The sequence below is a fragment of the Argiope bruennichi genome, chromosome 7 (assembly GCF_947563725.1).
Source record: "Argiope bruennichi chromosome 7, qqArgBrue1.1, whole genome shotgun sequence".
In the NCBI taxonomy this organism is placed as follows: Eukaryota; Metazoa; Arthropoda; class Arachnida; order Araneae; family Araneidae; genus Argiope; species Argiope bruennichi.
The window spans coordinates 116,139,563-116,164,391 of NC_079157.1; the positions used below are offsets into that span (position 1 = coordinate 116,139,563).

Here is a 24,829-nt window from a genome sequence, read left to right on the forward strand (position 1 = left end):
AAAGTTATTTATTAACATGATTCCTTATTTCTTTTCTCTTTCCCAAAACAAAATATAAAGAAAATAAAGTAATCGTCAAAAAAATTCAAAAGCGAGATTTTGACGAATCTCCACATTTTAGATCTCCATAAGTTCGAAAAACACATTTTTGGAAATTTGGTGTCGGTTGACAAGGATAACTCCAAAACATTTTGAGCTAGACGATGAAATTTGATGTGCTGGATTAAAACCAAATTTGTAGACTTCTGTCAGACTTTGAACTATTTCTGTTCAGAGGAAGTCTGTATGTCTGGCTGTTCGGATATAAATTAGCACGATAACTTCAAAATGAAGATAGATAGATAGATAAAATTCGGTATACATAATTAACATCTTTAGTATAGACGTCTACCGAATTTTGAGCGAACAAGAGGTTAACCATCTGTCGGACTGTACTTTCAGAAATATATAAACGCGATAACTCAAAAACGCAGTGACAAATATATCAAATTTGGTATTTAATTTTATGACTTTAAGTGCAATTTTGTGTAAATTTTTCCATAAAACCAGTTAAGAATATTTATAATTTCAATCAATTGGAAGAACGCGTCTGAAACCCAAATTCGATTTTTGGATACTTTTGATCGCATTTCAGGGATTTATCGCCAAAACACTCACCAAAGATTACAAGATAGATCCGGTAAAAATGCTACATTCAAGCCAAAGGTTAATATTTCATCACTATTGTAAGCCAATGCAATGAAAGGCATACTCTCTAGTATAAAGACTGTCTCTCTATTTTTATTAGAGACTATGTGAGAAAGTTTAGGGGAAACCAGTACTGCTGATCTTAATATCAATCTTATTAAAGACGTATAAATGGTAAAGGCATATGATCATTAAATGTCTTTGACGGCCAATTTGTGCGATCAATTCATAGATATTTTAGATTCTTAAACAATTAATATGTAACACATTTTTTTAAAAAAAATCACATTGTTATTAGATAAGATTGAAAAACATGAATTTAATTGAATTACTCTACTGCAAATTATTGAGCATGTAATACATTAATGAAGATTAAATACATTAAAAAGCAGATTTATTACGGTACATGTAATAAACTGATGATATTATGTTTAATTACAGGTGATTATTCATAATCACAAATAAGTCTAGTGGTGATTTTGAATAATCACCGGATTAATCACATTTACCGTAACATATAAAGCGGAAATTCTATTTGAGTTAATATCCAAAAAAAGCATTTTTTTAAAATTTACATTTCAACATTGACAAAGTACGCGAATGAGTGTTTTTCATAGAATATCTTGAATTTCATCGTAATGCCGGATTTACACTCGGCCAGTTAGTTATAAGACGGCAAGTAGGGAGCGCATGCGTAGAAAGGTTGCAAAATGCTGTTCGGTTGATGGCAAGTACAGTATACTCCCGATTATCCGCGGGATTGGGTGGCGCGGCCGCCGTGGATAACAAAAATCGCGGATAATCCGAAAAAAGCTAAAAACGGGTATAGCAAAAGAGAAAACAGTCATTCCAACCTTGAAAAATCGTTTTATGTACAATAAAACGCAAAATAAACAGCAGGAAATGTTTAACTAACGCTTAATATTTTAGTATTTCACTCAAAACTAACCTAAAATGCATTTTGTTAATGAAAACAGAAAAGTGCTTTGTACTTACGAGAGGTGTCAAGGTTACACAGAAAAATGAATACATATGTACTGTTTTAATACTGTAATGTATTATGTAATTACAAAAGCATAACTGTAAAACTACACATTTTTGAAAAAATCAGTCATTTATGTTTGCTTCTTGCTTTGGAAGCATTTTCTCTTGATCCGAGATTGCATTTCTCGTAGCATAAGTTTCTCGGCCAACTCCTCACTGCAAGGGTGAGTAAGAAATCATTCACTCATCAGAGGGAAAGGTTCCGAGAAGGCCTCGGATATTTTCCCCATAAATAAGCACGATGTTAGCAAATTTAACGTTTCGCTCAGTTTTGTGAACATTTTTATTTTCTTTACTTTACGCTTGTACAAAAAATAAATAAATAAATAAAATAAAATAAAAAAAAACCTTTGTGCGGCAGGCGCGGATAATCCTCTCCGCGGATAACCCGCCCGCGGATAATCGGGAGTCTACTGTAATTGTCCCGACGGGACAACTACAAGCCGCTGTACTATATTTTTTCTTGCTGCGCATGCGCTTGTAAAATTTGGCGGTTTTTTGGCGTGAAAAAATTTACCACTTATCATAGATTAATTCCGAATATTTTTTGCTCTTCCTGATGCGAGGTTGTGTTCCTTTTTAATTTTAATTGCCATTTGTTTTCTATAGTTTTCAAAATTTAGGTATGTCGACCTTCTTTTTATTTTAACATGTTTCTTTGTGTAAACATCTATCATTTTAATACGATACGTAGGAAAAAAGAAAAATCGAGGGACGCCAAAACGGCAATTTATAGCAAAGCATGGAATGCCTATATCTATCTTATGAAATTGTGGCAAACATAAATCAGTCTCTTTTTACGCATGCGCTGCCTATTTGCCGTTTTATAACTGGCCGAGTGTATACCCGGCATAATATTAAAAACATTGTAAAAGAGTGTGGATAAAATTAAATTTTTTAAATTTATTGAAAAGAAAAAAGAAGTGCTAAAATGAGCTGTCATGATTAAAAAGTAATTTTCCGAGTTTTCAGGTAATGCAAAAATCCTTTTTGTGAGATAATAGTCTTGGAAAATAGGAACATAGATTTCCATATACAAGTCATAGCGATTATCTGCTGGAAAAAGTGCACACGCTCACTGCTACGGCTCACGTCTGAAATTCGGATCAGTTGTTTAATTAGATTATCCCTCTTTTTTTAATCTTTTAATTGAAATGAAAATAATTTAGATATAGATAATAACAAAAAATATGAAATAATTATACATATGTGGCGGATTGTTATGAGCGAGAATAGAACTTGGGATCTTGTGGTTCGCAGCCGAGTAACATGACCACAATACAAAAGCAATTACCTGCACAGCGTAGCTGTTAACTGACTTATAAGCTTTCACCACGCATATATAAATGCGAATAGGGCGGAAAATATGATACAAGATTTTATTCAGTTTGAATCTAATACTGTTTTATTTATCAATATTCCTTAAAAATTGTTTTATTTAATAAAGGCATAAATTTCAATTATAAGAAAAGGAAACGATCTATAAATTCATATGACAATGCTCAAATGTTCAGAAACGTGAAATTTCGCATCTTTGTGAAATGAAATGTATTGAAAAAAAATACGCCTATACTATTTAGAAGAACTTTTTTCTATATATATTTATAATGTTCATGTAAAATAAATCTAATTAATTAGTATGATTCGATTAACAGGCCTTCTGTATAAAATGAAATAAATAGATTTAAAATAAAACAAATATACGAATTAACTTTAAAAAAAACATTAAGTTTTTGCAAACAGATGGTAAAAGTTAGTCGACACATTTTAATGCATTCAAAAGTAAAATAGCTTCAACAACGTGACTTTTCAACACATATTTATTTCCAATTCCATTGAACAATTGCCATAACCACAAGATATTTACAAAATATACAAAATTATTTTTATTTGAAAATACACTTGCTGAAGAGATCAATAAAACTGTATAAAAAAACCCATGGTACAAAATCTAAATAAGACTATTGATCGCTGAACTAATGAAAGTGACGTTTGATGAGATGAAAAACTAGTACAAAAAATGATGCTTAACTTATTCCCATTTTAAATAAAAATATAATAAATAAATAAATATTACTTTAAAAATAAATGATTTCCATGAAATTTAATAATAAAGTACAAAACAATTGCTTTCCAAATGTAATATATATATATACAGCTATATATATATGATGCACATTTAATTCATTTGCAAACACAGAAAACATTTGAAGAATAACAGAGTTAGACATATTTACATGGATATTCTTTCAGAAATACACGGTAATTCAAAACGAATATAGCGATTACGAATGGCTGTAACTACTTAATGAAAAAGAATTTATCGATAAGATTAACATAGACTGTAGACGGAACTTCAAAATTTCTTTACGTAAGGCGCAGGTGCAGTGAAGCGGAAGCCTAAGCACGCGCAAGTTGTAACTTCGCAACGACAAGAAACCTGTTCATTGCAGGCGTCTCATTAATGAAAATGGCAAGTCCCGTGCAGAAAGCATTCTGAGTGTTGGAATTGAACAACTGCCATTCTGCTATCACAGTGCAGAGAAAATTTTGTCAGCGTTACACTTAAGAAACTCCAAATGCGGAGAACCCCAAGACTTAACACCCTGCGATTTTTATCTGTGGGGGTTATGACAAAAACAGGGTGTATGTGCTTCACATGTCCAAAACAATTGAAGAACTCAAAATACGCTTGCGTCGGTGACTGCGGACATGCTTCAGAATGTATGGTGTAAAATGGATTACCGCCCAGCTGTTGTCCGTGTGACCAAGGAAAGTCACATAGAACATCTATGACGAATGTACATAATTCAGAAGTATATATACAATTGAGTACGTCTATATTATGTGTTAATCTTATCGATAAATTCTTTTCATTAAATAGTTATAGCCGTTTGCAATCGCTATATTCATTCTTAATTACCCTGTGGTATATAATTTAATATGAGAAATTACCACTTAATTTGATCACCTTAAAGAACCACTGACGAATTCTTATAAGAAACCAATAGAGAATTTTATAATTTGTTTCGAAGCTTTGCAAGATTTTATTGAAATACGGTTGCAGTTTTAATTTTGACATATTTTTCAGTTAAAACATTGAATTAATCAGTCATATTCTTTTATATAAGAACAAAAGAATGAATGAAAATGCAAATAAAAAAATATTGGGTACTTTGAACAAAAACAACAAAAGGAAAATTTAAACAAAAAAAAAATCAGCTAAAAATCAATAATTAAAATATTGTTTTGAAATACTAATAGTCAGGGTTGAGTCATTTCTACATTCTAAGTAGGATAATTAAAAATACTGTTTGTTTTTTAAAATATTCAATCTTTTACCATATTTAAAGTAAATGAAAACATTGTAACATGATAATGCCTTTAAGTTCGATTCATCTTTATATTATTTTTTAAATTTTTACTTCTGAATTGTATAGCAGTGATTTTGTGCACATAGAAAGTATATTTAATACTGTTGAAACAATGTAAAATATTGTTGTAAAATATACTTAAAAATATTTCTAAATTTATTGTTACGTGAAAAAAATTGAACTGCAATAGATTTAGTCTTAATGAAAAGTTTTTAATTATTTTTTATTTTTATTTTTTAGTGATGCAAAATTAGTTTCTGAGAAATAATATATTGCAGAGATAGTGAGAATAACATTGACGTTTCGATTAATTTTTAATTTGAAATGGAATAAAAATTTTGGAAAAGAATCCGCTTTTTTAATTAGTGCTTTCTAGCCAAGAAGTAACTAACTACCTGCAAAATTTGGAAACTCCAGGTTCAATGTTTTGGCAAGTGGAGTGTTTAGAACGATTTTAGCATCGTATTCCAGCGTAGTGCATCATGGCATTTACAGATAAAATACAACCTACAGACATTATCATGTTAAAATAAAACAAGAACACACACATATATATACTTTCCAAGCAAAACTGATCTGGTTATAGCAGTTATATTGCTAAAAATGACACAATGGCATATATAGAAAATTTACCATTCATCAATCAAAGGACTTCAGAGATAAAAGAACCTTCTAAAATTAATAAGATAAACCTTTTAAAATTAATTTAAATAGTTCTTAATAAAAATTACTTTTTTTTTTGAGGGGGAGTATTTGACCATTATGTCCTACCTTCTGGCTTAAAAATAATTTGAAAAAAAAAAAGTTTTGAACAAATTTGTCACATTTAAAACATATTCTTTTCACCTGTGTTGAGAAAAAGAATTTTTTCATTTTAATGATTTTATTTTTAAGATTCGTAATCATAGCATTAAAAATTTTTCTAATATCAGAAATATACAGAAGTGTCTCAAAACATTTCAATACCTCCATACTAGAAGTTCCAATTCATTCAATAGTTTTTCTATGGGTAAAAAGAATAAACTACACTTCAAATTTTAATTATATAAAGGAATTTTGTATTATTTGTTAAAATTAAAATTATGACTATCATTTATAGCGAATTACCTAAATTAAAAACTGGATATTTATCTGACAATTTTTGCTGGTAATCTTTATATCCATTTCTCCTTCAAATCATTACGATCTACTGTCTTCTTGAATTTTCAATCGATTTTACATCAATAGGAGCTAATTTATTTTAATTGAATTAGATCATGGCTTAAACCCATGTAAGGGTTATTTTCTGATGAAATAGTAATTGTAAGCCATGGTTAGGCGGTGAAAAATTTACATTCTTTCTCCCAATTGCTGTTCCACATAATAAGGAAAATCTTTGATCCGGAAAAATTTGATACCAAGGCGATAGTATATATGGCAAATATTCTTTAAATTTGAGTCTCACACCTTCAATACTGCAATTGAAACTCTGACATCAGAAATATAAATTAGATGCAATTAGTAATTCATGACACTGTTTTCATTCATTGGTTAAAAGATTTTCTGCATAGAGCAAAATAGTGTAATTTTGATGAGGATAGTTAAATTTTGTTGAATGATATATACTATGATTTCAGTAACTTATTTACAGCTCAATGTGATTTAACTTGTACCATGATGGTAAAATTCTCTATGTACAATGTATAATATACATCAAGGATTATACATATATATTTTTTTGCTTTGCTAAGCCTGAATAAAAGTATACATTATACACAGAATATTTTGTAACTTTTGATACAAAGTTTAAGGGATGAATAATACCACACACCTAGTCAGGTATAAATCACCACAAAATGCAAGGTCATTGCTGAAGCGGCAACACACTACAGGATTTAGTTGAGTTCAATCTTATTAGAAGAAAAATAATATATATTTTATGATGAATCTTATAATTTCGAACCACGGTTAGATAAAGGAACAATATCAGAGCCAGCAACTCTTAAAAAATTTTAATTGTATAAAAAGAGTTCACATCAATACATGAAATTAAGATTATGAATTTTAAATCTGAGGTCACCACATTCAAGTGTCCTCACTATTATAGCAATTATTCAATTGTATTTCCAATTCACAGATATTTTCTCCAACAGTACATTACTTCTGGCGATACAGACCATGCAGTGGTAGATTTAGGAGTTTAACAGTCCTAGGCAAATCATATCGTGATGCTCTTCATTTAATAAATGATCAATTTAGTTCCAAAATTTGTAAATCAATTTAATTTTTATTTTAAATACTATAAAAATATATGATATTATTTATTTATTTTTAAGTTAATTATTTAAAATTAAAGTAATAAAATTCTTGAAAATTTATCACAATTATTAGTTAATGATTTATTTAATAGGAAAAAATATGCATTTAATTTTCATGAAAGATTTATAATAAATAATAAATTTCAAATATACATTAACTTTAAAAATAATCACTTTAAAAAGACCTGTCAACCAAAAAATAGCTTAAACAATGAATGAATGATTAACATCCCAATATATTTTTTTGAAAAAATAATTAATTAATCTTTAATTTATTTAATAGTTATTTAATTAATTGAATGTAAATACACATTGTAGTCCTAATATTTTATAATGCATAAAATATGTAATTTTTACAAACTTATTCATGTGATAATTAGGCTAATAACATTAATTTATTGACCTATCTGCATACCCCTTCGCCTACTGCCAATCAGAAATCTGTCTTTGTTTTCACACTTATATACAACATTCATATTTTCTTATGATTTTGCCCATTTTCTATGGGTTTGTAGTACAGATTAAAGACATGCATTTTGAGATTGAAATAAAGATTCAAATAATATTCCCATTTGTGACTTTATCTTTGAGAACATCTGAATTTGACTTATTATTAAAATTATCAGTTGGGATGATTTCTTTATGGTTCAGTTCCATCGGGTCACAGTTGTCAACTTTTGTGGTATTTTCTGCACTTTCTTCAGAGCCTCCTGGAGGGCAGTAGAGCAGCCAAGCGAAGAAGAAGAAAATACAGGACAGGGATTTAAGAACACAGGCCAAAATAAGAACATTCGTGCTCATGAATTGATTATCATAAAATAGGCAGGCGCCTTGTTCTTTGCACGTGTCTTGCCAAAGTTCACAACTGACATCGATTAACGATCCAAATAGGATAGGAGCAGGTATAGTGCCTAAAATATAGAAGAACATTTTTTAAAAACCTCAAAAACTACTCTGCCATAATATAGTATGTTAATGATTTAAGCATGATTAGACAAACTTTATTTTTTGAAAATTTGCTCTTAATTATAATAGTGATAACATGTGCACAAAAATATATTTAATTTGAACATATTATACATGTGTATAAACTGCATTGCTGCAAAATATACAATAGTATGTTAATGATTTAGGTCTCATTAATCTACTTTTATATCATTTTTGAAAACTTTCTATTGATAAGTATTGATTGATATAGTTTCGATAATCTATACACAAAATGTATTTAATATGATTGCATTAAACACGTGTATTAGCAAAAACAATGAAAAATATAATTGTAAAATATGCTGTAGTGTTTAAACTATTTAGGCCTGATTAATCTATCTTTATATTATTTCAGAATATTTACTCTTAATTATAGTAGTGATAACCAGTAGATATAAATATCTTTAATATGATCATATTATGCACATGTAAACAATAACTCTAGTTAAAAGAATGAAAAATATTGCTGTAAAATCTACAATAGTGTGTTAATGATTTAGGTTTGATTATTCTAACTTTATATTATTTTTGAAAATTTGCTCCCATTATAGTAGTAATTACATCTACACAAAAATGTATTTAATATGCATACCTATAAATATATTAGCTAAAACAATTAAAAGTATTGCTGTAAAATATGCTGTCTATCTTATATTAATTTTGAGCATTTGCTTCTAACTTTAGTAGGTGATAACGTGTACACACAAATGTATTTTATATGACCACGTTATACATGTGTGCAATTATACCAGCTAAAACAATGAAAAGTGTTATTATGAAATATAAAGTAATATATTGATGATTTTGGTCTATCTTTGTATCATTTTTGAAATTTTGCTTTTAAGTTTATTAGTGACAACATACATACAAAAACATATTTTATATAATCACATTATGCACTTGTATAAGTATATTAGCTAAAAAAATGAAAAATACAGTAGTAAAATATATTTAAAAATATTTTTAAAATGCCAAATATAGATGCAAAAGTACGGAAATAAAATTGGTATCACTAAAAAGTTAATGGCGTGAATTTCAAATAGTGTAAATTGTTTTATGCGCTAATGTCCTCCAATATAAGGGAGCCCCCTCCCCAAATTTATATTACACCTTTAATGAATTAAAAATCTGATTAAAATTTTGAAACAACTCTCTTTGATGAGAGCCTACTACTCAACAAATAACGATTTGCTAAATTTGATAGCACTGCTTTTGATGGTCAGACCGGTACAGTGTTTTGAAAGATTAAATATACATGGCACATTATGCAATTTATAAATACTGTCCATCCAACAAATATTGTCATGATTCAGAATATGCAACAACAAGTTAATTTAGAATGCACCATTATGATTATATAAAGCACTGTTTCTCTTTAAATATACATAATCAATATTAACTATTTTTGAGAAATATTTTCATACCCAATAATCGAACTGCAATCCATTGAACACCAAGAGCGAATGACTTTTGGCTTTCAGCTACACATCTAAAACAGAAATTTTAAATTACAATGTATTCTTTAGTTAATAACTTAAGGCAACATTTTTAAGAAAAAAGCAAACAAATTTATTGAACTATCTGTTTAGCTAGATTAACGTTCTGTTTAAAAGCAACATTATGGCTATTTTGGGTGAAACCTCATAATTGATAGCCGCATTCAGATGCTGAGTACGACCTCTGAACTGGCATCCCACTCGAAGCTTTCGTACAACACCAGCGGGAGAGCATCTAGACTCGATGGACTTAATGAGTACCAGACCTGCTTATACAGTGGTTCATTGGTGGAATTAGGTTCCGAGCCTGGAACCCTCCTGTACCGAAACTGAGAACTTACCATCAAGCCACAGCAGCGAATAATTATCAACCTCAGAATTATAGAGCTAAGACATACTTTCCGAAAATTTTGCCATGAAAGATACTTCTTACACTTGAGCAGTTATTCTAAATCCCGCATGATCTATTATATTGTTACGGAACTTCGAGGTTCTTTTTCCGATTTGTTAGTCGATGAAGGAAACAGTCCTTCAGTAACAAAAGACGACGACTTTTATTTAGCACGAAGACACTAATACAAAAACGACAAATATACTGCCGAGACGAACACAGGCAACATACAGCAGCACACTTTAACAAACAGTATCCCACAAGTAGTAATCGGTAGTAATAACAACCACAGCACACAAAGCAACCAGACAGAATTCAGCAGGAGGAGGGAATCTACGCATCTTCACTCTACGGTCTCCCCAAACGCTTGCAATTCAATACTGTCTCCTCGCTTTAGCTGTATCCAACCGCCGACTCACTACTACACAACTGGCTATTCCACACACGACTCGACGCTGCTTCCACAATAAACACAAGCACAAGCTCAATTCAGCAATCGCTTGGGCTTCACACAACGCTTATTCACGACTGACTGCCGGCCTTTTATAGTTCCCGGCTGGCGGGCAGAGAAGTTTCTAGACCCACCAGGCGTATCTCGGTTCCTATTGACTCAACTTCTAAAATTCTGGAAGTTTCCAGTAATATCTATTTTGTCGCCAAAGTCATCAAATTCTTTGCCAAGTCGCTAAAGGGTTGTTAAGTTTGTCGCAAAGTTCTGAGATTACAGACCGGCATCCGATCAGCATCCAACAGAACTAGTCATAAAACCGTCTTTCCAGTGTTTGAACTAACCGTGCTGAGAAGAAACATAACAGGTTTGTAACAATATATTCAAATTCGAAGAATAATTGCCTCATCAAAAAGAACAGTTTTTGTATTAATTTCTTTTATATGTATTTTCCCTTAAGCGTAAAATGGATGTTGAAGCCAAAATTTCTCATTTTCTGAGACGCTATTTTGAAATTTTCATGAAAATTTTATATTAGTCTAATGTAAATTTTTTTTATCAAAATATATTAATTTTTTATGTAAATGTATTAAAAGTGAAAAAAAATATTAAAATATAAAACTGCAAATTATTCCATGCGCATTAAAATAGAACAGAAATTTATTTTTTCAGATTCTTAAGAAAGATATTTTAATCCTACACAAAAATTTTGCATTAACCTTAAATTCATTCAAAACACAATTTTTATTTCCAAATTTAAATTAGTTGACATTTTTTGAAAATTAAAAAAAAAATCATTGTACTAATATTGTTTGAAGTCTTCAATAAAATGTTCTAAGGTTAATAAATGATCCATTCATACAAAATTGTATCACTATATGTTTATGCAGTATAACAGAAAAATTTCAGAGTTATAATTAAAAATATGATGCGCATGGACCATTTAAAATTTTTAACTTTGTCAACGAGAGACAGATAGACATTTTCCAAAAATACATTTTTCGAACTCTAGGATGTCTTAAATGTGGAAATTCATCAAAATCTACAGTTCGAATTTTTGGAAGATTACTGTACTTTCTCTATACATGGTGTACAGAATGTAAAAAAGTTTACATAAATTGATAAGAAATGAAATGACTGACCTGAGGGTTCCAGAAAGGGATGGCATGCTGACTAAGAACGTGAACAGCATGGAAAGGAAAATAAGTAGAAGAAAGACCGGCATGTAACTGCAATAATTCACACACTTCTCTCGAGATGCCTGAATCACAACGTTTTGTCCATTTATAGTAACATTACGTCCTTCATGCTCAATGCAGGCACAATCACCATAAACCTAAAAAAGAAAAAAATATAAAACGCTTTCTTACAAAAGCTCTATTGGGTTCTTAATAACCTATTGCATAAAATTATTTTTATCGCAGTTAAGAATTTAAAAATGTAACTATTGATAAGAACAAGTGGCAGTGGTCTTTTTGAATTTATCTCGCATACTCCATAATAAAGGTTTATTCCAGAGAACATCTTGCGTGTCTTTGACGTACAATAGATACGGAATATTACGAGTGATGTTAAAAGTATCCGAAAATTGTATTTAGATCCTACACGAGTTCTTAACAACCGATTGAAACAAAAATATGAAACACAATAACACTTACAGTTAAAAAAAAATCAAATATTAAATTTGATACATAGTACACTCCTGAGTATCTGGCCTAATATGGCGGAAGGGTAGGCCGGATTTCTATATACTCATTTCTTTGTCCACCAATACCAGAAGACAAAGTTTTTATACCAAAACACGCTGTTATAATATGCATTTTCTCACTTCTTATTGGCTACAAAGCTCTCTATTCATCTCAAGCGACGTAGAATGCGAATGGTGTTTCTTACTTTTATTCCATTTCCACTAGCTAGTGCAACGTGCCACTTTTCAATTTCTGCCCGATTTTTTAACACACCCCATAGTACTTTTTCCAACTCCTCCCCTATTGTACTTTTTCCAACTCCTCCCCCATTGTACTTTTTCCCAACACCTAACTCCGAAGTTTTAGTTTTTGCTGTTACACCTGAGTCTAGTCGCTGTACAGAGAGTAATTATTTATTCTAGTCACTACAAAACTTTTTTTCGTTTATTACACGTGTTGAAATCTTCACTGTGGTGCACTTAAAAAACATTAAGCATAACTCCAAGAACAATTTACGAATACTGTAAGTACTGTGTGGTTGTAATCAGGGACAGCAACAACAATTGAGGTCCGTTACACACTGACGAAACAATGAACAACGAGCAGAACGCTGCTCTTTACCTCTTAACTCACAACTTGTATTTTGCACACGACGCGTCGGGGGATCGTAGCAAATGCCCACTTCCAATCTCTTGACAATGCAACATCTTGCCTTCCTCATTTAATAGCGATAAAAGGAAACTAGGCCAGATAGTCGTGAACCGGACACTTGGGAGTGTACTGTATTTAAATAATTGCACTTTTGAGTTACCTCCTTTATATACTTCTGAAAGTACAGACCGACAGACGGTCAAGCCCTTGTTGGAAATGGCTCAATATTTTATATGTGTCTCTACATTATAGACGTTAAACCTGAGTACCGAATTTTATTTATCTGGGTCTTTTCGTTTTGTAGTTATCTTTTTAAGTTATATTCGAATAGCGGGACGGACAGACTTCCTCTGAACGGATTTTGTTCAAAAGGCTGATAGAAATCTACAAATTTGGTGTAAAGACCGTATACCGAATTTTATTCGTATAGCTCAGAGCAATTTTTTTAAATTATTTTTTGTCATGGACAGATAGACATTTTCCAAAAATATGTTTTTCGAACGCAGGGATGTCAAAAATCTCGAGTTCGAATTTTTTGACGATTACAATATATTCTCTTTACTTCGTATACGAGAAAGTAAAAGAAAGAAAAAGCTAATTAAATGGAAATATGTTTATGAAATTATGGGGAAATAATAGCGGTTATTTATTGCGCATGCTCAAAGGTAATCAAGAGCATGGATCGGCTTCACCCCAAAATTAATAACTAACTCAATTGCATCTATTCAAATATACTAAACACTTAGTTATCTGGTGATCCAAACATGAAATCATGTACAATACATATTCAATGTAATGTATTTATTCAAAATACATAAATTTAGAAAATGAAGAAAATACTGCTACAAAATGTAAGCATAGTTCTTGCAAAAATTATTGAAATAATTCTATTATTCATTGATAAATGATTAGATAAATGTGAAAACCTAAGAATATTCACGAGACTCGGTTTCTATACCACATACAATGATTGTAAAAATCGCACGCTTCGAATCCTTTGGCAAAGTATACAGTTCCAGAAAAAAAGTAAATTTTAACACGAGAAGATAATTGGAAAGTCTGTATAGTTTGCACAAAAATGTGTTATTTCCAAAAAACTAGTAAAAGGAGAAGATATGTCGAAGATGAAGACTCCAGACAAACTGTCATTCTATTAACAATATTTCAGATCTGATTTAAAAATATTAGAAATAATCTCCAAATGGAAGAATATTATGAAGCAGCATAAATATAAAATAATAAAAATAGCAGATCTTAGCTCATTAATCCGTGCTACAATCCGGCATAAAAAAAGGTAAATAAAATAAGAAATTTTCGATCCTCCTAACTAAATTTTATTCTTCCTTAGCTTTATTCCTACTGGACAAATCAACGAATTCAATCATTAAAAAAATTGTCAGATTTGCTTTAGGCTAAAACAGAAGCTGACATTTCGTATCCATAATGACGCAGACCAAAAAAAGTGGGGATGCTTTTGAGGAAGATAGGATGTCTTCAACAATGAAAATTTTCGAAGTTTCAATTCTAAATAATTGATCTTTCTGCGCAAGTAAAATTTAATATGTAATAGAAAATTTAGGACATGTAGAGCGAATGATTTATTTTAATTATAAAACAGTAGAAAAATATTTGTTTCTTAAAGGATTTGTTTTTTAATAGGAAATCGAATATGACTTGTGAAACGAAGCTCATAACCACAAATCGGTAAGATCAGAAAAATAATTCTGGGTTAGGTTAAATAATTTCATATAAACATGTTAGTAATAAAAATTTGAAAAAATATTAAATGTCATGTTCATGAAAATTAAAAAAAAAATGATATTTTGCACAGTAAATAGAATCTGAAGATTAATACTATTGCGCAGAAAAGCTAAAAATAGTTTAAAAGAAGTATAATATCTTAAAATGTAGTTATATAAAGTTTTATACGAATATAATGAATAGAATGCGTTTTATGCGTACTAAAATTTGAAGAAAACGTGTTTCAAGAAAAAAGAAAAAAAAAAAAAATTCTATCATAGAAGCTGTTGTTAGAAATAGGAGAAGGAGTTCCTATAAGACTAATTGTGAAAAGACATCGTGTTTCAAGAAAAAAGACAAAAAAAATTTTGTACCATAGAAGCTCTAGTTTGAAATAGGAGGAGGAGTTCCTATTAGATTAATTGTGAAAGAACAATATATATACTTTCGAATTTTCAAACCTATACAAATTATGCATTTCTGTAATACGTGAAATGCTTTCTGTTTTATTTGACTAAAATTGGAAAACAATTTTTTTTAATGGTACAAATATTCGCAGTTCCATCAATAGCACCTAGCATTATAGACAACTCTGGTTGATTATATTATGGATATTATTTAAAAAAATTAGGAAGTGCTATTCAAAATATATAATACAATTCTTTTGCCATAAAACTGTTAATAATGATAATTTTGTGGTTAAACAATTACCTTTGTACTGTGTAGTTGATAAGTATTTTTGCAGCCAGCGAAACAAGGAGAATAGTAAACTATGTTGTCAGTTCCACAAACAGGGTCGTATTGTCTTGGGGAGCAGTTGCATGCCTCATTACAAGTGCCTTGAAATTTAGGGACGCCTGATTGATCAGAGCTGTAAAATTAGAAAAAAAATTAGTACAATGAAAAGAAAAAATATCGATTATTTATGAATGAAAATAACAAAATACACAAAATATAAATACTTATTTACACTATTAAAATAATATCCGTATCAGTACTGAAATATCAACAAGCGTCCATAATAGGAATATTTAAATGTTATAGGTTATTTATTAGAAAATGCAATTTTGTTATAAAATTAGATTAGAATTATAATTTTATTGATCTAAATAATTTAATTCGTCCAATGAAAACAATTTCGCTCTTTCAAATAAAACAATTTGATCTTATATATATAAAAAAATATAATATTAATCTGAAATTATTTCTTTAGAAGTTACAAAATTTGTCATTTTCATGATTTTTTTACTATTGTGGCAATTGTTATGTCCTTTCTCATTCTCAGATGTTTTCAACCCAGAACGTTAAAATTCGTGCCGAATGTTGAGAACATTCCTACATTCAATATTTCAGAATATTACATTGCAAATATTGGCCATTTTGTCTGAGCAAATAAAGATATTATATTGGCTAAAAATATTATAGAATGATAGAAAATTTTATTATTTTCATACAGACAATTTAAAACACGAAGAAAGAAACATCAGAATATCAAAATAATGTATAATAAGAATGCAATGAAAAAGAATTTGACTAAAGAAACTTGATGATTGGATTTGACTTGATTTGTCAACGAAAAATTTCCCTAATTAAAAATTTCACATTCAATTAAGCGAAGCTCTTTCAAAACTACACAAAAAATACTGATTAAAAATTTATTGAAAATTTAAAAGTGAAAGTTTTAAATAATATATTTTATAAACTTCAAATTCATATTTCTTCAGAACGTTTCTTAAAATTCAGAAAATATATTTAAAAATGAGCAATCCTGACAGAGGGGAATATGGAAATAAGTAAGAACAAAATATTAAAAAAATTATGTATATATAGGAGAGTCAGGAGCTAGTTATAACAATAATAAGTTGTAACACACTCGTTACGCACTGGTTATAAAAAATATTTTAATCAGAATTTTTTGCAAAATATGACTTTTATGAACAGTTCTTATAACGTGAGCACTGTTAGTTAGTTCATCTTTTAAAAAGGTTTTCATTTACTTTATTTGCCAATGTAATAAGTTATAAAAAAGCTGCTTTAATTAATTTTTTTTTTTTTTTTTACTAATGGCAATATTCTGTTTTGTATCAACAAAAATGTCCGAAATTATACATGGGGTGAATCATAACAAAATCTCGAGACAAGTTGTAATATAATAAATACATCTTGATACGTGTTGGATTGGTTGTAATTACTTTCTGCTTTAAATATTAACATGCACCCTCAAAGATAAAATTTTTTTTCTAAGTATACGCCGCCGAATTAATCCAATAAGTCCTCGCTTAGTTAAAGAGAAAAAAAAACTCTTAATAAAAAAAATTGCCCCAAATCAGTGGCAAATTGTAATAACTGACAAGTATTAAAAAAACATCTGATGTTAAAATAAACAAAATTGTTGGAATTGGTCTTAGATGCATATTATGTTAAGGTATTAAAAATAGTTAATAATATTTATAATTAAAGATTCGCAGCTACATTTAAAAATTTAAAATTTTTCCTAAATTGTTATAATTAGCCCCGCACCCTCTCCCCTCCATAAACATATTTTTTCAATAATCACAATTATTGATTTTTTTTTAAATATGGGGAAAATTTTATGGTTCTTTTCAGTCCATAACTACCAACGAATTAAATATGTTTCACTATTCCAGCCAAAAACTCCATCACACATATCAGATTTGCAAAATATAAAAATTTGTAATCACATAACCTGTGATCCTTGATGTAAGGCTTACAGTACTTGGTTTGTAATATATATATAATACATTAATATATAAGGTTTATAATATATATATATATAATATCCAATTTAAATTATATATAAAATACATATTTAAATGAAAATACTTCAGAAGTTTAATGGAATTATGTTTCTATCGTAAATTCATAAATAATTCGTCTAATTCAATAACATTTTTCGCCTCAAATTTTTTTTCAACAGTAAATTATTATTTGTTTACTAGAAGATAATGCCTATCTAGACAGGCTGTTATCTTATCAACAATATCTTAAAACTGATTGTCGCAGATAAGTTAATAAACGTTGTTGTAGAAAAGTTTATGCATATTGGCAGAGTTATTAAAAAATATAATGAATACAACAGTTTGGATGTAAATATATAGCAATGTTATAAGTAAACAATAAAGGTCCGGAATTCTACTTAAAGATGGATCAAAATGAATAGCGATAACAGAAAAAAAAAATGCAATATCAGATACAAAAAAAAAAAAAAAAAATGCTGAAATGCAATACTACAATAACTCCAATTCGCCCGTGAGAAGAAAATATAATGAATCAGCATAAATTTAAAATACTACAAATTGTAACCGTCAGCTCATTAACCGTTATTACAATCCAGCGTAAAATAATATAAATAAAACGTGAAGTTTACGATCCCTTAACTAACTTTTAGTCATGCTTAATTTTATTCTCATAATCGGTAAATCAATCGCTTTCGACATAATAAGAATCTTTCTGAATTACTTGTTGCCCAGACAGAAGTACGGATTTGCACATCATATAATGACGTGGTCAGAAAACCCAGTAAATGTCCAATTCTGGTCTAAGTTACAGACGGCGGTGGATGATAATATATACTACTTCTCTGCCTTGTAACGTGTAATTTCATGTTGAAGTCTCCAAACTTTGTAATATCTTTTCTAATAAATCGAAAATTTCTGTCAAGTTTGAAAACGACTTTTTTTCTTTAGGCTAATAGTTGGCGAGTTCGCGTAAAGTAAAGAATTATTATAAAAACAAAAAAAATAAGTACGGTCACTAAAAATAATACGGTCACTAAATACCTATTCGGGAGAAACTGATTGAGTCCAGCAAACTTAGCATTGGGACAATGAAGAATGAAAATGAACACAAGGCCGACGCAGATGAAAGAGAAAATGATGCACATCTTAATGATTCCCGCACAGCGCAAGTTAAGTTTCTTCACCAGGTAACCGCCAAGAAAAGTGCCTCCTCCAGCCCCAGGTATAGTCACCAAACCTTAAAAAAAACGACACATATCAATGATAATGAAAACGCTCTTATATAAGGAGGTAAGAATAATATTTTAAACAATTATAGAATTTTGAACAAACTCCAGAAATATTTTTTAAATAAAAATATTTATTCAACTTAATCACTGTTGCTTATTTAAAATCAGAGTGTTTGAAATTTTTTCGTTAGGGTTATTTTTAAAAGATTCCGCTTTCTTTGACCCGTGCCAATGTAGGATAGGGAATCTTGGGTATCTTTAAGGTTAGGCTGCAATCATTAGAGATCTTTATCCTTTCTTTCGGAGGATGAGAACTTAAAGTGTCAGCAATTTTTTTCGAACATGTGATAGAAATAATTAAATATAAAGAGAGATTTGGATGAAGAAATAAAGAGAAAATTCTAGAATAAAGTAATATGGCCTAATTTAGGAAAAAAAATAGAAAATTAATTAGGATTTAAATTAACTTAAGAAATATAATTACATATATTTCCAAGCACGTAAAGAATTAAAAATAACCTTAAAAACAAATTTTTATATTGAAAAAAAATTTAAATGTGAATAAAAAATTAAATAACCCAGAAAATATGGAGAAAAAAAATCAAGATCTCAGGACCCTCAAAGCCCTCAAAAGTCGCAAAGCCTTTTGCACTCTGAAAAGTAATTCGATGAATAATTATATATCTAATTTAAGGACTTGTTTATTGATCTGAAAAATAAAACTATATAATTGTTTTAAGTTGGTTTTAATCGAAAAATTAACCTACATTTTCTTACACTCTGTAGGCCGTTTAACAATTTAATTTTTAATTAAAAAAATGATACAACGTCCAATAGATGCACCATTTCATATGGTGTTTGAGAAAAGACATCCAAGTACAAAGATTTAACAATTAAAAAAATACTAAGATATGTAGCATTACTAATATTTTATTATTTACTATTATGATTAACTATTACTAATACTTTCAAATACAAAAGGGGTCATAAATGTCATTAATAATAGCAATATTAAATTTTAAAAAAGTAGACTAAGTAGTAAAATCGATTTTAAAAAAGTAGACCTAGTAGTATCTGTGTACATAGTAGTAGTAGATAGTCGTTTAGGAATTTTAAAATCATTTAATTTTTTTTCTTTAATATAGTTATTATAATATTACTGATTCGCAAATAAAACAATCCTAAATAATAATAGTAAAACAAACCAAATAATAATATTAACTTTTTTAAAAGGACTTAATAGTGAAGTAGACTTGAAAAAAAATTAGTAATAACTCTCTAGTAAAACTCTTTAATAAAAATAATGTAGTTATTTTAGGATTTTTAAAATCATTTTCTTTCTTTGATATACTTATTATACTGAGTCACAAACAAAAAAATTAAAAAAAAAAAACATATATAACAAATAGCTAATAGTTGAAATTCATTCTTACCAACAAGAACTGCTGCATAACTAGCTGCTATACTAAACTGAGATTCAATAACTTTTGGTAAGAAAGTAGCTAATCCAGAGACAAGCATTCCTAGAAAAGAATACATCAATCAGTTATAAATGTAAAGATTAGTCCATTTCAAAGTTTTCTAAAACAGAATATAAATGGCAATCAAAATACAAGCATATTATTTCATCAAAAATAAAATGCCATATCGTATAATCCGGAAGTCGCATTATTACATTCCAAAAGACATAAGAACTATTAAATTAAATAATAAATAATGATAAACCAGCAGTAAGGTCTTGCCAAAACTTTCTCACACTCTTTCAATAAGGTTATTATCAAAAACGAATGCCTTGCATGACACTGGTGCACAATAGTTACGAAATATTAGCCTTTGGCGCGAATTTAACATTTTTTACTGAATCTTGGCGATCAATTTTTGGTTTTAGACGCTTTTCCCAATCCATCGAAAACCAAAGTTTATCACATTATTACAGTTGTAGTCACAAAAACACATACAAGATTTGATATTGTGTTTTTTAGTTATCGCGTTTACATACATCTGGAAACACAGATCGACAGACGGTAAACCCCTGGTTGAATTGCCTCAAAATTTGATAAGTGTCTGCACCATGGATGTAATTTTTTTTTTCTTTTTTGCCGAATTTTATCCATTTAGCTCTTCTTGTTTTGTATTTATCGTAATAATTTATATTCGAATAACCGGGCAGACAGACTTCCTTTTAACGGATTTTGCTCGAAATTCGATGAAAATCTACAAATTTGGTGTAAAGACAAAATTTCATACGTCTAGCTCAAGGCGTTTTTGAATTATTTTTGTCACAGATGGTTTGACGCAATTCCAGAATTGTGTTTTTTGAACCCATTGAGGTCTAAAATGTGGAAGCGTCGAATTTTTTGTAGAAAAGCTCTTCAATCTCGCTTCTGTCGTCTTTTAAAAGAGAAAATGCGGTAGTCGCGACAGTAGCTCCCTTCCTTCAAAAATTGTGGAGCGGAACGGATATGCTTTGGTGCAGTTCGAGTAAAATAGAAGAATTGGATAGCAGATTCTTGCTAAGGCGGGAAAAAAATTCTAGTCAAACCTATAAAGGGCTGCCAAACCAAATAATATGCTGAGAAATTTTTTAAAAAAATGTTTGACATATTTGGCGACTTATCGTCTTAAAAACATTACAACTTGCGTCATTCATCGCCATGTACCAGAGTCTACAGAACGAAAAAAAATTATTGTTTTTTTACTGCGTGTTTTCTTAAATTCCAAAAGATTTAAAGGAAATGCTATTAGATTTTTGATGGATTTAAATATCGGAAATGGAATTAAATAAATTAAAGATTATATTGTGCACTGAAAAAGTATTGATGCAGTGCCGTAGCGGTCATGCCAGAGAAAATACAAAACAAACAATCAAAAACAGAAAAAGAAAAAAACATTTGAAAATTAAAATCTAGCTAACCTTCTGTAGCTCCAGCAAGACTTAAGAAAACGAATGTTGGATTTGTGAGTAAGAATCGAAATGACGAAGGTAGATCCTTGAGACTTGTTCCGAAACCACTTTGAACAGCTTCACTGTTTTGAAGTTTTTGATGCATTTCCGTCTTTTTCTCGGCTTTTATCCTCAGGGCACCTATTCAGAAATCAAACAAAATATTTAACACTTAAATACTACTCTTTAAGTCTATTTATTTGAATCAAAATCTTGCGGCATTACAAAAAAATATTAATTGAAATGACTAGACGGAATAGCTACTGGTGCTGCGGTGCCTGTTGGTAAGGTCTCGGCTTCGGAACCGGAGGGTATCAGATTCGAGACCCGATTCCATCAAAAGACCGTCGTGTAAGAGCGTCTGGCGCACGTTAAATCCGTCTGGCCAAACGATTTCCCGCTGGAGTGGTGCTTGGAGAGGAGGGTGGCAGCTCAGGTGTCGTACTCGTCATCTGACCATGGCTCAAAATGACAAGTTCCGTCCCAAAATAGCCCTTGTGTTGATTTAAAATGGAACGTTAATATAACTAAACTAAAAATATAGTGTTCTAGTCATTTGCAATCCTTGTTCGATAAGGATTGCAAATCTGTAGTGGCATAGAGACGGGAAGAAAGGCCAAGGGACCCCTATTATAATGGCCAATACCACACGGAAATATGAAAAGTTGCATGTAGACATGTACAACATTTAGCAATTCAGAGTACATTTGTAATGGAGAAAGGCAGAAAGATTGCCTTAATAGGGAAGGATTTTAAAGTTGACGACTTTGCAGACTTCCGAAAAAATAATGATGTCAGGCTTCAAATTTTAATGTGCCCTAATAGTACTGAAACAACAAAAATACTTTCTAAGGTATAGTTAAATATAATCAATGAACTTGTAATTTTAATCTGCTTTCAAACAAAATATCATAATCTGATAAATGAATATCCATTTATCGAATATCCGGTCGCATTTGCAGTTTTAAAATATGCCTGTACATACTACGGATATTTTGATGCTATTTTTGTACTAATATGGTTGAAAGTTCCAGGCTCCATTTTATCAAGGAAAAAGAATAATAAGTTTATTTTACTTTTATAATTTAAATAAGACGAATGTAATGAAAAATACGTTTGTAATACGTCACGGCAAGGTGTGGTTGTTTACGGAGTTATATTAACGTCCCTTTGACACCTGAGCTGGCACCTCCATTCCAAACTTCCACACCAAACCAGCGGTAAAACGTTTGGCCCCGACGGATTTAACGTGCACCAGACCCGCTTACACAACGGTTTTTCTGTGGTATCGGGTATTGAACTGAAACCCTCCCTTCTGAAACCGAGGCCTTGTCACCAGACCACTGCGGCTCTGCAAGGTAGGGTACAAAAGCACCAAAAGTCTATCTTTCGGTGCATATATCCTTGTACTTATTGTACGATTAGAGATTAGACATCAGTGAATAGAAATTGGGAGGAGAGAGAGAGATGATAAATAAAAACAAAATTTTGAGTGACATATGTTTTCAGTACACCACTAAAAGTTTGCCTCAAATGTGTTTTGATTTTTAACCCTCTGGCTGCGTAATTCTTTCAAATCACGATTTAGATGCGATGTTTGCAAATAAATTCAAATATTTTTCAAAGAAAGTGAACTGATACTATATGTTACACGATAGTAATAAGACATAATAAAAGTCTGTAATCTTAAAAATAAACCCTCTAAACTGCAAAAAACACGGGATGCAACAGAAAATGGACTGATTGCCAGCCCGCAGAAATCGCAGGATACGCAGCTGGAGGGTTAATACTTTAGATTACACTGATGTTCAATCACAATTAAATAATTTACATAAAAAAAGACAAATATTAACTAGATTAAAAAATAATTATGGAGAATTCTTTTCCTAAAATAGTATGCATTCTTCCCGGAACAGAGTATAATCACTTTATTGTAGTGATCATAAGCGGTTCAGTGCCTAAATTTAATATCATTAAGTTTCTTAATTTATTAAAATATATTACCACTAATGACGATGATAAAGTGATTACAGATAGTCCCTCCAGGGTCCTCCCAGCAGGGTTAATTCCGATTTTTGACTTTTTATTCTGATCTGCTCTAGTCGAATATTCAAATTGTTCCGGATAGAGGTTGAAAAAAAAAACCCCGATCACTAAATGAATAGAAAAAACTGAATACTAAATAAATAAGAAAAACTAGTATTTTCCTTTAAATGATTCCTAAACGACTTCGTTTTTTTTTTTTTTTTTTTTCTCTCTCCTTGAAACCCTTGGTGGTTTCAAGGAGGGGAAAAAAAAACGGAAAACACAGTAAAAAAATTAAATTACCAGGCAAAGTTTTAGGAAAAGCAGTTAAAGGAATGGCAACAAGAGCTCCAAGTATGGCGGTGAAAATGAAGCCTATCCACCAGGCTCCTACCCAAACACTACTAGAGGAAGTTAGGCCAAGTCTGAAAAGCAAAAAAAAAATTGCACTTAAAAAGCAAACAAAAATTATAACTCACAATAAGTTTGAAATTAAACTGCAAATATTACTTCTAATTATCAGACATACTTAAAACAAACAAAAAAAAATTTCAATTCTAAGCAAGATAAAAAAAAAAAATCTATTATACTAGCAGCCCTTGGCGATTAAGCGATTAATATGGCATAGTTAAGTCACAGCTATTACCCATCTGGAGAAGGTTAATCTATTTTAATAAACATTCTGTATAGCACCTACTTATTAATTGCCTTTACATGTTATTTCTTTTGTTTCAATGGAATGCCAGCCCACTCCAGAGCATTTCTAGTAATATTTTGGAAGTCCAGTAATTAACAAAGCAGCGAATTAACCTTTTAACATACGAATTTACCTATCATTAAATAACACGTCCTATTTTGGATATTTATTGTTATTTTGATTCTTATAATAATAAAAGGAGCATTGGAGATATTGAAGCATTTCTAAGTAATTTTCGCATTTTTAAATAATTCTGTCGTTAAATTGAAGATTTGAAACTAAAAATTTAGTCATTCGACACGCGTTCAGACACGTCACCCTATGTGAAGTGTTTAAATGCTGATTTAAAAAGATTCAGTGAAGCAGTGTGAA

The 24,829-nt window shown here is 30.1% G+C and overlaps 1 protein-coding gene across 3 annotated transcripts in view; it reads right to left on the reverse strand.

Moving 5' to 3' along the window:
* Nucleotides 1-3,567: 3,567 nt before the first annotated feature.
* LOC129975828 (solute carrier organic anion transporter family member 4A1-like) overlaps nucleotides 3,568-24,829 on the reverse strand; it is an 82,638-nt gene continuing 61,376 nt past the window's right edge. For all 3 annotated transcript variants that reach the window (XM_056089060.1, XM_056089061.1, XM_056089062.1), the window contains exons 4-11: nucleotides 24,064-24,185; nucleotides 21,706-21,876; nucleotides 20,225-20,314; nucleotides 18,604-18,799; nucleotides 15,515-15,674; nucleotides 11,867-12,060; nucleotides 9,814-9,878; nucleotides 3,568-8,313 (exon numbers count right to left, since the gene is read on the reverse strand). In XM_056089060.1, coding sequence (XP_055945035.1) covers nucleotides 7,958-8,313; nucleotides 9,814-9,878; nucleotides 11,867-12,060; nucleotides 15,515-15,674; nucleotides 18,604-18,799; nucleotides 20,225-20,314; nucleotides 21,706-21,876; nucleotides 24,064-24,185 — 1,354 coding nt within the window. In that variant the 3' untranslated portion in view covers nucleotides 3,568-7,957. The remainder of the gene's footprint in view (nucleotides 8,314-9,813; nucleotides 9,879-11,866; nucleotides 12,061-15,514; nucleotides 15,675-18,603; nucleotides 18,800-20,224; nucleotides 20,315-21,705; nucleotides 21,877-24,063; nucleotides 24,186-24,829) is intronic.